The following is a 13,372-nucleotide window of genomic DNA, read 5'->3' as shown; positions in this document are numbered from 1 at the left end:
AAAAGATTTAAATGATTACGGTGATAAAACATTCCAATATGAGAATTTTATCATTTGATATGCACGGTCCACAGTGAGGCCATCATGTAAGCAGTTTGAATTAACGAACATGACCATGACCCAAGCTATTGTCCTGTCAAATCCAATAGCAATCCATCCTGTTTTTGGAATGCAACATATACTGTCAGATTTGACAGAACTAAAATAAAAATAAAAAATAAAAAATCTATCGTGTGCATTTTTGGAATTGGGTCATTGGTATTTTTTGAACCGTCCATTTCTTTCTAATGTGAATGTGATTGAAGGCTTTCCTCAGGACATGAGTGCCGAGATGAGGCCACACGTGCATACCTCAAGAGCTGCGGCCCACAGTTAGCAAGCAGAAGCCAAATATCAGGCTGGGCCATTGATCATGGATAAGAATGGACAGTCATGTAACTATGACTAATCGTCCATATTCAATGTTCGCATGCGGCCCACCTGATTAGTCGTGGGTGGACTGATTTCTGGATGCATCAATGGATGAGCTGGGAGTTGCATGTAACAGGCTATTACACAGTCCATGTAGCACAAAAATCTGTAGGGTTATTATACAAAAATCTATGTAGCACAAAAATCTGTGGGGCTATTATACAAAAATCTATGTAGCACAAAAATCTGTGGGGCTATTATACAGTCTGTAGTCTATGTAACAGGCTATTATACAGGCTTCGGCCGGAGTTGCATGTAACAGGCTATTATAAAATCTGTGGGGCCTACTGCTATATCCGTGTGACATTCAGTATTCCATCCATCAGTTTCTACGGCTCATATTATGATATGATCCCCAGAATGAGGCAGATCCAAAATTCTGGTGGGCCACACCACAAGAAAGAGTTGGCATTGAATGCCCACCATTGAAATGCTATTGAAGCCCACTGTCACGTTCATATGCTATCCAGCCTGTTCATAAGATAATTCTTACCAGGGATGAAGGAAAGAACAAATATCTGCCTGATTCAAAAATTTTGTGAGCCCATGAGTTCTATCCCCACAGTTTCTAGTGGTGTCACCACTCACCAGAGCTTTGGATCTGCCTCATTTTTTGCATCACTTCCTAACATCAGATGGAGAAACTGATGGACGGAATGGGTGTGAATGTTACAGGGACATCACGGTGGGCCCCACAGAGTTGTGTAACATGTTACACACAACCCGTTTCCCATCCAGTTGGTGTGTTTTGTGGGCGATGGCCCATCCACTCATCAAAATGAAGACTCTGATCATTCCAATTATAGCAGCATATGAGCTACATACATCAATTAACACTGGAAGATCGTTCTTGCTCGTCACAAAATAACACCTATGGCCAAGATTTTCTCATGTACAAGAATCATAGGATTAAGATTAATTCTGATTAGACCCAACTAGATGAACAGCCTGGACCACACAGAAAGCTGGGCCCACCTCTATGGTTGCTCTGATTTTTGTCAACCATCTATATATATATATATATCCAGTTATCTACACATGCAGAGAACTGCAACCCCATCTCTTGCTTCTCCCCATCTCCTTCATCAACCTTCTCACTCTCTCTACCTCACTCCACCTCCCATCCTCAGCATACACATTTGATAACATCACATAAGAATCATCATCCCCGGCCCGCCTGACTGCCTCAAGCCTCTTCGCTGCCCATTCTGCCGTCTGCATTGCACTATGAACTCTACATGCACCAAGCAAGCTCCTCAACACCACCACATTAGGCTCCATAGGCATGTTTTCGATGAACTTCCGCACTTGCTCTATATGCCCGGCCCGCCCCATGATATCTACCATGCACCCATAATGCTCAATTCTTGGCACCAGGCCATAATCCTTCGTCATGCTCTCAAAGTATCGATGCCCTTCTTCAACTAAGCCCATGTGGCTACATGCACACAATACCACAATAAACGTTGCTTCGTCGGGCCTTACTCCAGCCTTCACCATTTCATTGAACAATGCCAATGCTGTGTCTCCTCGGCCGTTAATTGCCATACAGCAGATAATCGCCGTCCATGATAACACGTCCTTAGCATTGATACTGCGGAAAACGTCCATCGCTAAATTCACATGCCCGCATTTTGAATACATGTCTATAAGTGTGGTACTAACCCTTAAACTATTACACTTAAATGCATTATTATCAATGTAATTGGCATGAATCCACCTTCCAAACTCAAGATCTCCCATCTCCCCACAGGCAGAAATGACACCCAATATTGTGATATGATTCGGGCGCAACCCCGTGGCCCTCATTTCGCGGAAGAGCCTCAATGCCTCACCTGACTGGCCACACCGGCCACAGGCGTCAATCATGGCATTCCATGATGCGACATCCCTATGCGGCATTTCTTCGAACAGCCCGCGACAGGAATCCAATTCTCCCATCTCGGCGTACAAGGTGATCATGACACACCAAGCGGCCGGGCTCTTGACGGGAATTTCATCAAACAGTTTCCGTGCTGACTGGGGTCGCCTGCATTCAACGTACATATGCATGAGCGCTGAATGCACGTGAGCCTGCGCCGAGTAAGAGGTTTTCACGACTTGGGTGTGGATCTGCTCGCCGTGAGGGAGGCTCTGGTGGCAACTGCAGGCTTTGAGGGTGAAGGTTAAGGAGAAGCTGTCGTGGGGAATATCCATGCGGCGCATTTTAACGTAAAGGGAGAGAGCTTGGGTTGGGAAGTTGGAGTGGGTGAATACTCTAATCATGGTATTCCAGACGAAAGTGTTTGTGGAGGGTTGGAGTAGGTTGAAGAGGGAGAGAGAGTAGGAGATGTTGGGTGGAGGGAAGCATGCGGCGCAGGTTAGCAAGAGTTGGGATATTACTGAGAAGGGGTTGTGGGTGGTATTAGTTTTGAGGACGTGGGCATGGATTTGTTTGAGATGCTGTGAGGATTTGCAGCTTTTTAACATATCATCTGCTCTTCGCATTCCACATCGATATTCTGTTAATGCAGGCAGAGAGGAATCACATCTACTCATCCCGAACTCGGTATCTCAGACGAGTTGGATGCGACCGAGTCGGCTCAGTTGGAAACGATCAGATTCGACCACTTCGATCCATGGGATTGTCACTTATATAGAGTGGCACGTAAGCACGACAATACAGATCATCCAATAGGATGTCTCGGTTTAATTTAGAAATATCCGACGATCAATTTGGGATGATTCTAACCGCAAGTTCGATGACTATGAATGGATGATTGAAAAGAAACCCCAGGTACGAGGTTTATGTGATGTTGGATGACTCTTATGGGGACAATTCATCAGATAAATCTTCAGTTAGACTTCTTTGAATTCGTTTAGATAAATCTTCAAGTCAGACTTCTTTAAATTCATTTAGGAATAGTTTTAAACTTGAAGAAATGTTTGATGGTTCCAATTTATAACCTTTCACCACTACCGCATATACCTCGCCGGTATCCTTAGATTCCTCCATGAAATCCCGAATGGTCAAGAGAAAACTCCTCTCCACTTTAGAGACTTTTGGGTCATTCTCTGGTGTCATAGAGGTAAGGATTATCTTTCGATTATCATTGACGAATATGTATAAATTATGTTGTACTCGATGGGTTACATCACGATTCAAATGCCAGAAATGATCTGAAAAAAGGGATGATCTATATGGATAAAATATATATTATGGAGGCCCCATAGAGTTTAGTCAATAAGCTAAACTCATTAGGTAAACCCATTTTAAGTATATAGTAAAGAGAGCTTTAGGTTATTTATTATCGTTGTTGTTGTTGTTGGGATCCCTCCATTCTATAACTAGTCTCATTGCATCAATGGTTTGGATGATAAAAACATCAACATTGAAAGAGTGGTTTTAAACTAAACATAAAAGTGGGACCCTTACATATCTCTTCAAATCGTCCATGAGATGGGTCTTTCTCTATCGTCAACGAATATTCTACGCGAAGGACGGTGGTCAATCGACGAACTTATGGCTTTGTATAACAGCAGCCGTAATGGAGCTACCGATACAAATGAAGCTGATGGGGCGATTGGGGATGCAAGTGGGGACAATCAAAGCTTAAACAAAGATGAAAGTGAAATGGGACAAATGGCTGGTGATCTTATAGGAGGTGATGAAAGACTTGAGCTTGGAATAGCTGCAAATATTGGGATGCAAGCAGAATTTGAGATCCCATAGGAGGAGATGCACCTATATTTGGGTCCATTTACAGTAGATGAAGATATATTAACCAACCAAGATGAGAATTCAATATAGGATTTTATGTTGGGTTGATGGAAAGCTACAAAAAGCAGGCCCCAAAATTTCTATCTTCAGCTACTTTGCTATGTATTAGAAGTTGGGGTTCGTTGGAAATAAATGAGTATGTTAGTGTTATTTTAGGGTTGTAGGGTCAGTGCATGTTCATGGGTTGTATGAATAAAACTGGCACCGATGCTTGTAGTAAAGCATATGCCAGTGATAACAGTGTTTACTAATATTGTATGTATGTATTACTGGAGAGCTAATAAGACTTTATGTGGTCTGTTTGATCTTGTGGCTTGGGTTACATGACACTCCCATCTCTAGTTCTTTTGTGTTGAGTCACATGCACGGTTAGCCAATGATACAAATATATATATATATTTTTTTTTATTCTTTTTTCTTTTTAAAATTTATTTATTTTACACAGGCGCTCACACCCACACATACCACAATGGACACTCCAAGACCTCAGTGTTGAAACTCAGTCTACCACTGAGCCATGATTAGGGACCCACCAATTATTCAAATTCAATGCATGCATTTGGCCCCCTATTGCTGATTTTTGAGAGGTGGCATCTACACGGTGGGGACCACCTTGTAACTGGCTACAATATCACGCATCACTCTTTTGTTCATCTGTCATTTATTTCATGGGAATATATTGGAAGTCATCGTACGAGTTGCCATTGCCCATTGCTAAAAGTCATGAGATCCACCTCAAATGAGATAGACCCACCATCAAAGAGAGAAAAGATTCATGGTGAAGATCATCCAATCTGTTTGATTTAGTAGTCAGGACATCGACTGAGCATGACTAGGTGGTTGGTGTGATTAAGAATAGATTGATTGATGGCAGAGCCATGTTGTACACGGTTACCACAATAAACGACCTCCCAAAGAATCCATTGATTGGAAATCCTAATTGTTGACCTTCTCCTGTTGGATGTGGAGCATTACCAACTTGGTTTTTCATTGTATGTCTGAAGGCCTCACAACCAAAGTTCATAATTGTCCGTTCGCCATTCAGCATGATTTGCAGACTGTAGAAACTTCATGGTTGGGCCAACCAGACGTTTGAAACATGAACTCATCAGCCATGGCCTGTCTCAGTCTTGCTCATTCGAACCAGAAACGACCTCATATAGTAAGGTGTCTCAATTGGAGAGACCCCACAAGTGCCAGCAGAGCAGCACGACACACAAGTGACAGATCCAGCACATTTGCATGGTGTACCCCTCAGCTGACGTCCTAATGCAACCATCAGGCCTGTCCAATCATCAGGTGGACCACACATGTTGGCACTTGTTTGCGATCTTCTTGGAATGTATTATGAATCAATGGGGCAGGAAAGATAGCAATATGAAAATGGGAAGAATGATTGAATGATTTTGGAAAGGATTGAGCTCAACAGAGGAACAAATACATTTAAGCACATAGGAAGAAAAGAAAATGAAAGAACTTCTTATTCTATCACTGAAGAACTCTGCCACTATATCCACACAGCTACATGACTTCCTACTACATGACACCAGTCATCACCTACACAGCGATTGAAGCATATACTTCTCCAAAACAGACATCCACTAGCTTGAACATAGATGAAATGGCTACTGCACGAAATAGATAGAGAAGCAAATTAGATGATTTGAGGTCTTGTGTCATGACTGATCATAAAGCAATATGGGTTGAAACTTACTGCTTTTATAAGTTTCAGTGTAACATTTCATCCAACTTTTGCCGGTAGAGAGCCAAACTCTGCATTTGTAGAAACAGAATATCATTAGTTCTGATTCATAGGCAAGAGACATAATAATATGGTAGTCAGTAGGGTTAGACCAAACATGACATAAGTCTTATCCCAATGTGAGCACTTTCGAAAGAGAGGAATTATATGACGCAGAGGCCATGGCCTGCATCTTTGCATGCTATACATGGGTTTTCAATTTTGACATGCAGGGTCTATGGTCCAGTAATCAGACCATGGTTCTGTTGAGTCCCACCATGTTTGGAGAAAGCCCACAAATGTCACACCCCAGGGACTGACAGTAGGAGCTTTTTTAGTTGGATGTGAACAATTGTTATATTTCTCTTACCTGTCTATGAGGAGGCCATAAATCAAATGTTAAGTTTCTGTCTGTCTATGATATTTTTAGGTATAGCCCATCCATATTGGGAACATCAGATCAATGATCCCGATTACTGAATCATGGGCCCCACTTGTTCAGACCAGAAAACTCATATCCAATGCAAATATGCGGGCCACGTATTATATAACTGCCCTGGGGAAGATGCGTAAAAATAAGCTGTGGCATGATAGCAAAGAGGTTTGCTAGCTCCCACATGCACCCTCCACTTTGTGCGATTTACATGCAGCACACATGCCAATGTCACACTTTTGTAGGACGTCTGGCGGGTGGATAAGGCAGGCTCCATTGATGATTACATGAGACAAATCAACCAGATCAACTTATCAACCATTCTGCATGCGTTCCCCCAATCTTCCTAAATTGTCTGTAGTTTAAATTGAAGGGTGTGTTCTGCCTGCAGCGGACCATTGTAATTTATGTGTCAGGTCCTCTTGTTGGTACTTGGTAGTAATGAAATAGTGTCATTATCTAAAATGAAGAACATTTGCATCCAAAGGATAAGTCCAATAATGCCACTCTAATTTAAAATGAAGAACATTTCCAGCCAAAGGATAGGTCTAATGATAGCATTCAATGGTAAATAGTACAACACTTCTTTGCAAGTCTCCACGATTTGAATATTGAACATATAACCACGAATACCAATAAAGTGACGACAGCTCCTATATGAACTACTTATTGATTGGGTTAATATTGGAGAAAGAAGATCACCTTGTATGCATCCATCAGAAGTCTTACACAGGCCAGGTTAGCATTTGTGCTGCATCTGGGGCAGGCAAAAACCTCGGAAATAGCATAAAGATCACACAAGAGACCCTTAAGCTTTAACATGAATAAGATCTTCCAAGGACACAACTGCTACAAGTTTCTTCCCTTTCTCAACATGATGACCGAATACAAGGGGAACATATTTTTGTAGAAAGCATGAGTCAAAGTCTTTTATTATTATTATTATTATTATTTATAAAAGGTCATTTGGGCCCGAACCCAAGGTCTCAAGGTAGAAACATGTCCTGTCTACCATTGGCCTACGGGTTCAAACCCTCAGGGAGTAGTATCATTAGAAGACTTCACCACAAGTAATGGCCATGACCAAGTTACACTGGCCATTCAACAAATAGGCATGACAATAACTCATGCTTGCCAAGAGCTACTTCTCTGTGGCATGGGTCGTGATGGGTCCCAGATACCATTTGGAAGATAGGACTCCAATGCCTTAAAGGGAAGCTAAGGGTGTAGAGTTGAATCGGGTAAACAACAAAGTTCGGAAAAGCCCTTAGATTGGCAGAACACGCCTGGATGAAACAAGGAGCATCATGAAGTACAAGGCAGCTATATGATGTGATTAAAGCCCAAGGTGGTGGGTTGCATAACAGGTTTCCTAAGGCTAGGAATTCCTCGGAATAATTTGACACCATAAATTCCCAAAAACTAAATTGAGGAACATGATACCCACTTATAGTAGAGTAACTGTAGGCTACTAATTCTGCTTAAAAACATCCTGATTTCATTATTGAAAGATGAGCACATAAGAACATCTGAGAAAGCTATGAAGTTGCTTGCTTAAATAAGTAGACACCCAGCTACCCGTCCTCTTTCATGAGTATGAAAAAAAAAAAAAACCCAAAAAAAAAAATCCCATGCCGCAAAAACAAGTAGTATTGTGTGCATGACTAACCTAATAAATATAACAAAACTGCTCACTTACAAGCAAAGGTAGCTCAACTTGTGGTACTGTACCATCTTTCCTGCCAACATGCCACTTGTGTATAAAATCAGTACCATGAAAACAGAAGGGCCCACCATGTAGACGACCCTTTTAGAAAAGCAGGCTGATCCACTCACTAGGTGGGCCTCACCTGTATGATGAGTCAGACCATAAGTTCTCACTGATTCCAATGGTGTGGCCCACCTGATGAACAGAGTTGCCTGATTTTTGTGCCAGGTGATCTTCATAGAGGGGCCTACTGTTTTCATGTAGATGTCCTACCCAAGTGGCATGTGGACAAGAAAGATGGTATGGTACAACAAGTTGTCGTGCCTTGCCAATGGATCAGTACTCTAAATATAAAAAAGTTTTCAATATTTCTGGATCTAAGTGCACATTATGCCTTTAACATGCTAAATTGCATTTAGCATCCCACACTGAGAAAGATCAAGACTAAAATGAACCAAAGAAGCTACATACCCTCGTATAGGCGTAGACACCAGCTTCAGAGGGTGCAATTGGACTCCCCCTCCTGATGAACTTCCCTTCTTTGAATATGTAAAGCATCGGAATGCCGGTTGATAGCTCTAGGCTTATAACCTGACAAAAAGAGCAACAACACCATGTGTCAGAGTGAACCTGAGGTGGGAGCAACCATCGAGAAAATGAGTTTTGATAACCAAATTTTCCAATGTAATTAGCATTACCTCTTGAGAAGTTAACTTGTCAAGATACATGATAATAGACCTCAGTGAATTCCCATGGGCTGCAATCATCACATTTTTCCCAGAAAGTAGTTGGGGTTCAATCTGCCATGGAATCCTTTTCAATGGTCAGATGCCTGCAAACAATATGGGCTGCTTTGAAATCCGAACATATCAATACGTAAAACATATCTCAAGCAGCTTCAAACAAAGCAGTAACATGCATATGGGTTCTTATGTTTGGTCACTACAATAAAAGCAAGAGACATCCAAACCTCAAGAGGCATACTGAAATATCAGAAGTCCATACCAATTAATAACACCCATGTAACATCCAACAATGTAAGCAGTACGTTACAAAGCATAGCAAGTATTAGAAAATAAGAGAATCATTATGCTTACATGCTCTTTGAAATAAGCAACGGCCCTTTCAGCACACATTTCCAGGCTCTCTCCATTTGGTGGGGGGATATCATAGCTACGACGCCATTCATGAACTTGCTCCTTCCCATATCGATCAGCTGTTTCCTGCTTGTTCAGACCCTGTAATTCCCCATACCTGGATAAAAGACAGACCACGGGATATACCTTTGAGAAAGGAAACAAATGTCAACAACAAGGTAGAGCCATAACAAGTAAATGACAGCAATCTCAAGTAAAATGCATGAATAGTCCATTACATTCTTTCATTAAGTTGCCAAGCTGCTATAACTGGGATCGTTTGTCTCGTGGTCTCATCACTGAAAATTTGACTCCATGCTTTCGCTTGTTCGCTCTCATTATGCATAATGACCGGCACCTGCAATTCGGTATAAGTACCAATGAATTCCTCTTCCGAGAATCCCAACCTTTAAACATTGATGCACCAAAGGTGCCGGATTTGCTCAAAGTATTTAGTTGGGCAACCAAACTAAAAATGCATCTCACATCTATGCAGCAAGTAATGTTTAAAGTCAGTCATCAGTCTAGGCAATACCTTCTTGCGGCGGTGCTGGGTCATGGCAAGCATTGCAGTCATCTGTGCACGGATTAATGCAGATGTATAGATCATGTCGACAGGTATGTTGCTTATTCGGTTGCCAGCCTCAATTGCCTCTTCTACACCTTTCTTGGTCAATGGTACATCCACACAACCTGTAAAGAGATTCTTCTCATTCCACAACGACTCGCCATGGCGCATCAAAATCAGTGCAGTTTCATCTGAAATTGAGAAGAAAAAAAAGGTTCAATTTTCACAAGATATTAGGATAGAAAACAAAAACAAAAACAAAACAAAAAAAAATCTTTCAAATAGAGCTAAGTTTGGTGATAATTACAATATGCCACCCAAATTCAATTACTGAATTATAAGAAAAACAAAGGCGAAAAAAACAAATATTCAATGAGGATAAATGTCCGATTGGTCAACATAAAGATATTTACATTATCCAAAACGCTCATTTGAAGAACCACTTTTCAGGAAAAGGGCTTACTGGATTTCTTCCGAGAATCATTGCCGCTGTTGTTTGATGGTAATGAAACTGGATTGAACACTGGAGTTTGTGAGGTCGAAGCACGAATCACGCCCAATTTACACCCACTAACGCAATGACGTACCCTTCTCGAAGGCCCTATCTCAACAGAGACTCCTTTTGAAATGGCTCTCCAAGAAAAATTCCCAACCCAATTCTGAGAACCAGAACCGTTGCAACTTCCATGGGCTGGAAGTGTCCCAACAATGTTGTGAAATGCAGCAGCAGCCATTCTGAAAATCCATGAAAACCCATTAAATTCTGAAACAGATAAAACTTTAAAATTTATGAACCAGACAGGTTTTTCTCATTGCATGCCTTAAAAAATCCCAATCAAAATTAGCAAAATTTTCACTGAACTCTTTCCTTCTTATATTGCTTACATTACTTACAGAAAAGAGATTCAATTCACATCAAGCAGAAGGCCTTTCTTTCCCCATTGGAGTGAAGAATCGGTCAGATTTCCATAGCACAAATATCATGAATGTACTTCCGTGTGGGTTTAGTTCGCTACAAACTGTTATTGCTCTTTAAAACCTAAAAATCATCTCAGATCAAACAGAGTGATGCAATCGCCCTACATCCCACACGTGCACACTCCGCACGTGTGCACAAGAAAAGGCCCACTGTCCCTTTTTAGCCCCATCCCTACTTTCCATTTCTCTTAAAGGGAGTGGATTAGGTGCGGCCCCGGCCTCACCCGTGGGATCCACCTTGATGTAGGTATTCTATATCGACGCCGTCCATCCGTTTTGCCAGATCATTTTAGGGCATGAAACCAAAAGGAAACATATCCAATTCCCAGGTGGACCATACCATAAGAAATGATGGTGATTGACCATTAATGGACCACATAAGTTTTGGATCAAGCTGATATTTGTTTTCTACCTTCACCTAGGTTTATGTGACCTTATCAACAGGTTGGATGGAAAATAAACATTATGGAAACATTATGATGTGCCCTAGGAAGTTTTTAATGGTAGGGATTTGGATCTTCTTCATTTTTGTGCTCATGCCCTAAAATGATCGGGAAAAATGGATGCAAGACGTGGATATAGAATACATACATAAAGGTGAGCCCCACGGTGAGGGTTGGCTTGGGTGATGCCAGGACTGCACCTAATCTGCTCCCTCTCTTGAATTTCTACATTAGGAAATATCTCTATTTTTTTTTTTCTTTCAAATCTTTACATTAGGAAATTTCCTTTCTCTTCCATATCTTTATATTAGACAATAAGTAATCTTGGATTTTTCTTATTACTTTTTTAAAAAAAATAAATTTAAGTGCTTTCTTATTTAGGTAGTTTTCTATTTTTCAGATCTTGGCTAGTTAGGAATTATACTTTTAAATTCCATAGATTTTATGTAAGGACTCAATATAAATAAGACTTACGCCTATGGAATAAGATAGTTGAATAATATTCTCTTTTATGAAAATTGTCTTGTTTCTCTATGATAGTTGTTGAAGGGGAGAAGTGATATCTAGTTTAAGACTAGAGGACTGTTGAGCTTGCTCACAGTCTTGCATTCTTTTCTCTTTTTGAGTTTTTTTCGCAGTATCTAGCATTCAGCTAGAGAATTGTTGGGTTCTTTCCCACAATCTTTTCTTTTTTTTTCCTTTGATCTATTTGCTTCCCCTTTCAGGGTTTGCATTACAGCACCAATGCATTCAAACTTCAAATGAAAATAAAAGAAGAAGACATTACAGCATATATTAGAATCCAACTATTTCACATAAAAAGATTGCAGATCTGCCACTCACCGTTAAAACAAAAACCCAATTCAGATCAAATGGCATTTAAAAAAATTTAAAAAAAAAAAACACACAAAAGGGAAAAGAAAGAGCGTACAATACAAAAATTCCAGAGTACCCATCGAATTTCTATTGAAACAAGTTCAATGAGATATACTTTTCGGTTGGTTTTCCCAATGGCAATCTAAAATCAAACAAAATCACTAGTCCCCCACAAAACAAAAAGAAAAAGAAAAAAGAAGCAAAATTCTAAAGAATAGATGGCCACCAAAAAAGAGCTAATTCTTCAAAACTATTAGAACCCACATTCCAAATGGGACTTTTACCCATCACAGACAAAAAAGAAACAAAATCGCATCACCAACAAGCCCAATTCCAAGAACATATGTGAAAAAAGAAGAGATTTTCATACATTAATGCAGAAATGGAAGAACGCCCAAGAAGCAAAAAGCTATATTCGAAGAGGCTATGACAGAAAAGCAGAAAAAGAAACCTGGCTATGATGGTAGGAGAAACTCGCCCTTTTATAGAGAAATATCTTTTCAACAAGAAGAGTCCGAGACTCCGAAGAAATCAAGGGAAGAATGGTAATTTCGAATACTTTTGGAGAAGGGAAGAGCCAGAAAGATTCATGTCGATTTCGAAGGCGAGAGAGAGAGAGAGAGAGTATCGAAGAGATCGTCTGCCGCTGAAAAATCAAGACAAAGAACTCGGCTCTTTCCGAGAGACGGAGATCAAGAGAGAGCTGAGAAGTGGTGGCGTTTTTCCCATTCTTTTTATAAAGCGGCGTTGCAAACCGAGCGGGTTAGGTGCGGACAGTTGGGAAGAATGATATACCCATGCACCAAAAAAGTCCGGACCGTTTATTTAGTGGGCCCTATATCTTATAATCAAGGCCGTTGATCAGATAGTCCCTAATGTTGGATATTCTATGACCGTAAAATAAGACTCTGGAATGGAATATAATAGACATCCAGTAAACAGTCTCTTTGCCTCTAAATCTGGACGTACCTCGTAACGGTTCATTTTCAGGCTATTGACGTAAGGGTTGGGATTGATTTTTGGCAGATGTTCTTTTTTTTTACACGCGCACACACACCCCCATACACTCACGCCGTAGTGGGATTTCACCACCTATAGATACTCGAACCCTTGACCGGGTGTTGAAACTCCTTAAGCGTCCACCACCGGAGCAAGGGTAATAATCCCTTTTTTTCTTGCAGATGTTCAATTTATAGTGGGAACGATTAAACCAACAGTCTGGATCACCAATCTATGGGCCTCAACCGTCCAAGTGTCA

The 13,372-nt window shown here is 40.8% G+C and overlaps 2 protein-coding genes across 3 annotated transcripts; both read right to left on the bottom strand.

The window, feature by feature from the left end:
- Positions 1-1,503: 1,503 nt before the first annotated feature.
- Positions 1,504-2,676, bottom strand: LOC131241997 (pentatricopeptide repeat-containing protein At5g56310-like). Its single transcript, XM_058240351.1, has one exon. It carries the CDS (start codon positions 2,674-2,676, stop codon positions 1,504-1,506), a length of 1,173 nt encoding a protein of 390 aa, XP_058096334.1.
- Positions 2,677-5,609: 2,933 nt separating this feature from the next.
- LOC131242235 (2,3-bisphosphoglycerate-dependent phosphoglycerate mutase 1-like) lies at positions 5,610-12,804 on the bottom strand. 2 transcript variants are annotated; one of them, XM_058240751.1, is made up of 9 exons: positions 12,566-12,804; positions 10,281-10,552; positions 9,785-10,008; positions 9,489-9,607; positions 9,211-9,367; positions 8,812-8,913; positions 8,585-8,704; positions 5,946-6,004; positions 5,610-5,856 (listed from the first exon to the last, which is right to left on the bottom strand). In XM_058240751.1, exons 2-8 carry the CDS (start codon positions 10,549-10,551, stop codon positions 5,960-5,962), a joined length of 1,038 nt encoding a protein of 345 aa, XP_058096734.1. In that variant the 5' UTR covers position 10,552; positions 12,566-12,804; the 3' UTR covers positions 5,610-5,856; positions 5,946-5,959. The 2 variants fall into 2 exon arrangements, with proteins under 2 accessions (XP_058096734.1, XP_058096733.1); XM_058240750.1 differs by having other exon boundaries at positions 5,610-5,859; positions 12,566-12,803.
- Positions 12,805-13,372: the final 568 nt, after the last annotated feature.

This window comes from Magnolia sinica, chromosome 4 (assembly GCF_029962835.1).
Source record: "Magnolia sinica isolate HGM2019 chromosome 4, MsV1, whole genome shotgun sequence".
NCBI lineage: Eukaryota > Viridiplantae > Streptophyta > Magnoliopsida > Magnoliales > Magnoliaceae > Magnolia > Magnolia sinica.
Note: the sequence above shows the minus strand (reverse complement) of the source record. Positions and strands in the feature narration are given on the sequence as shown.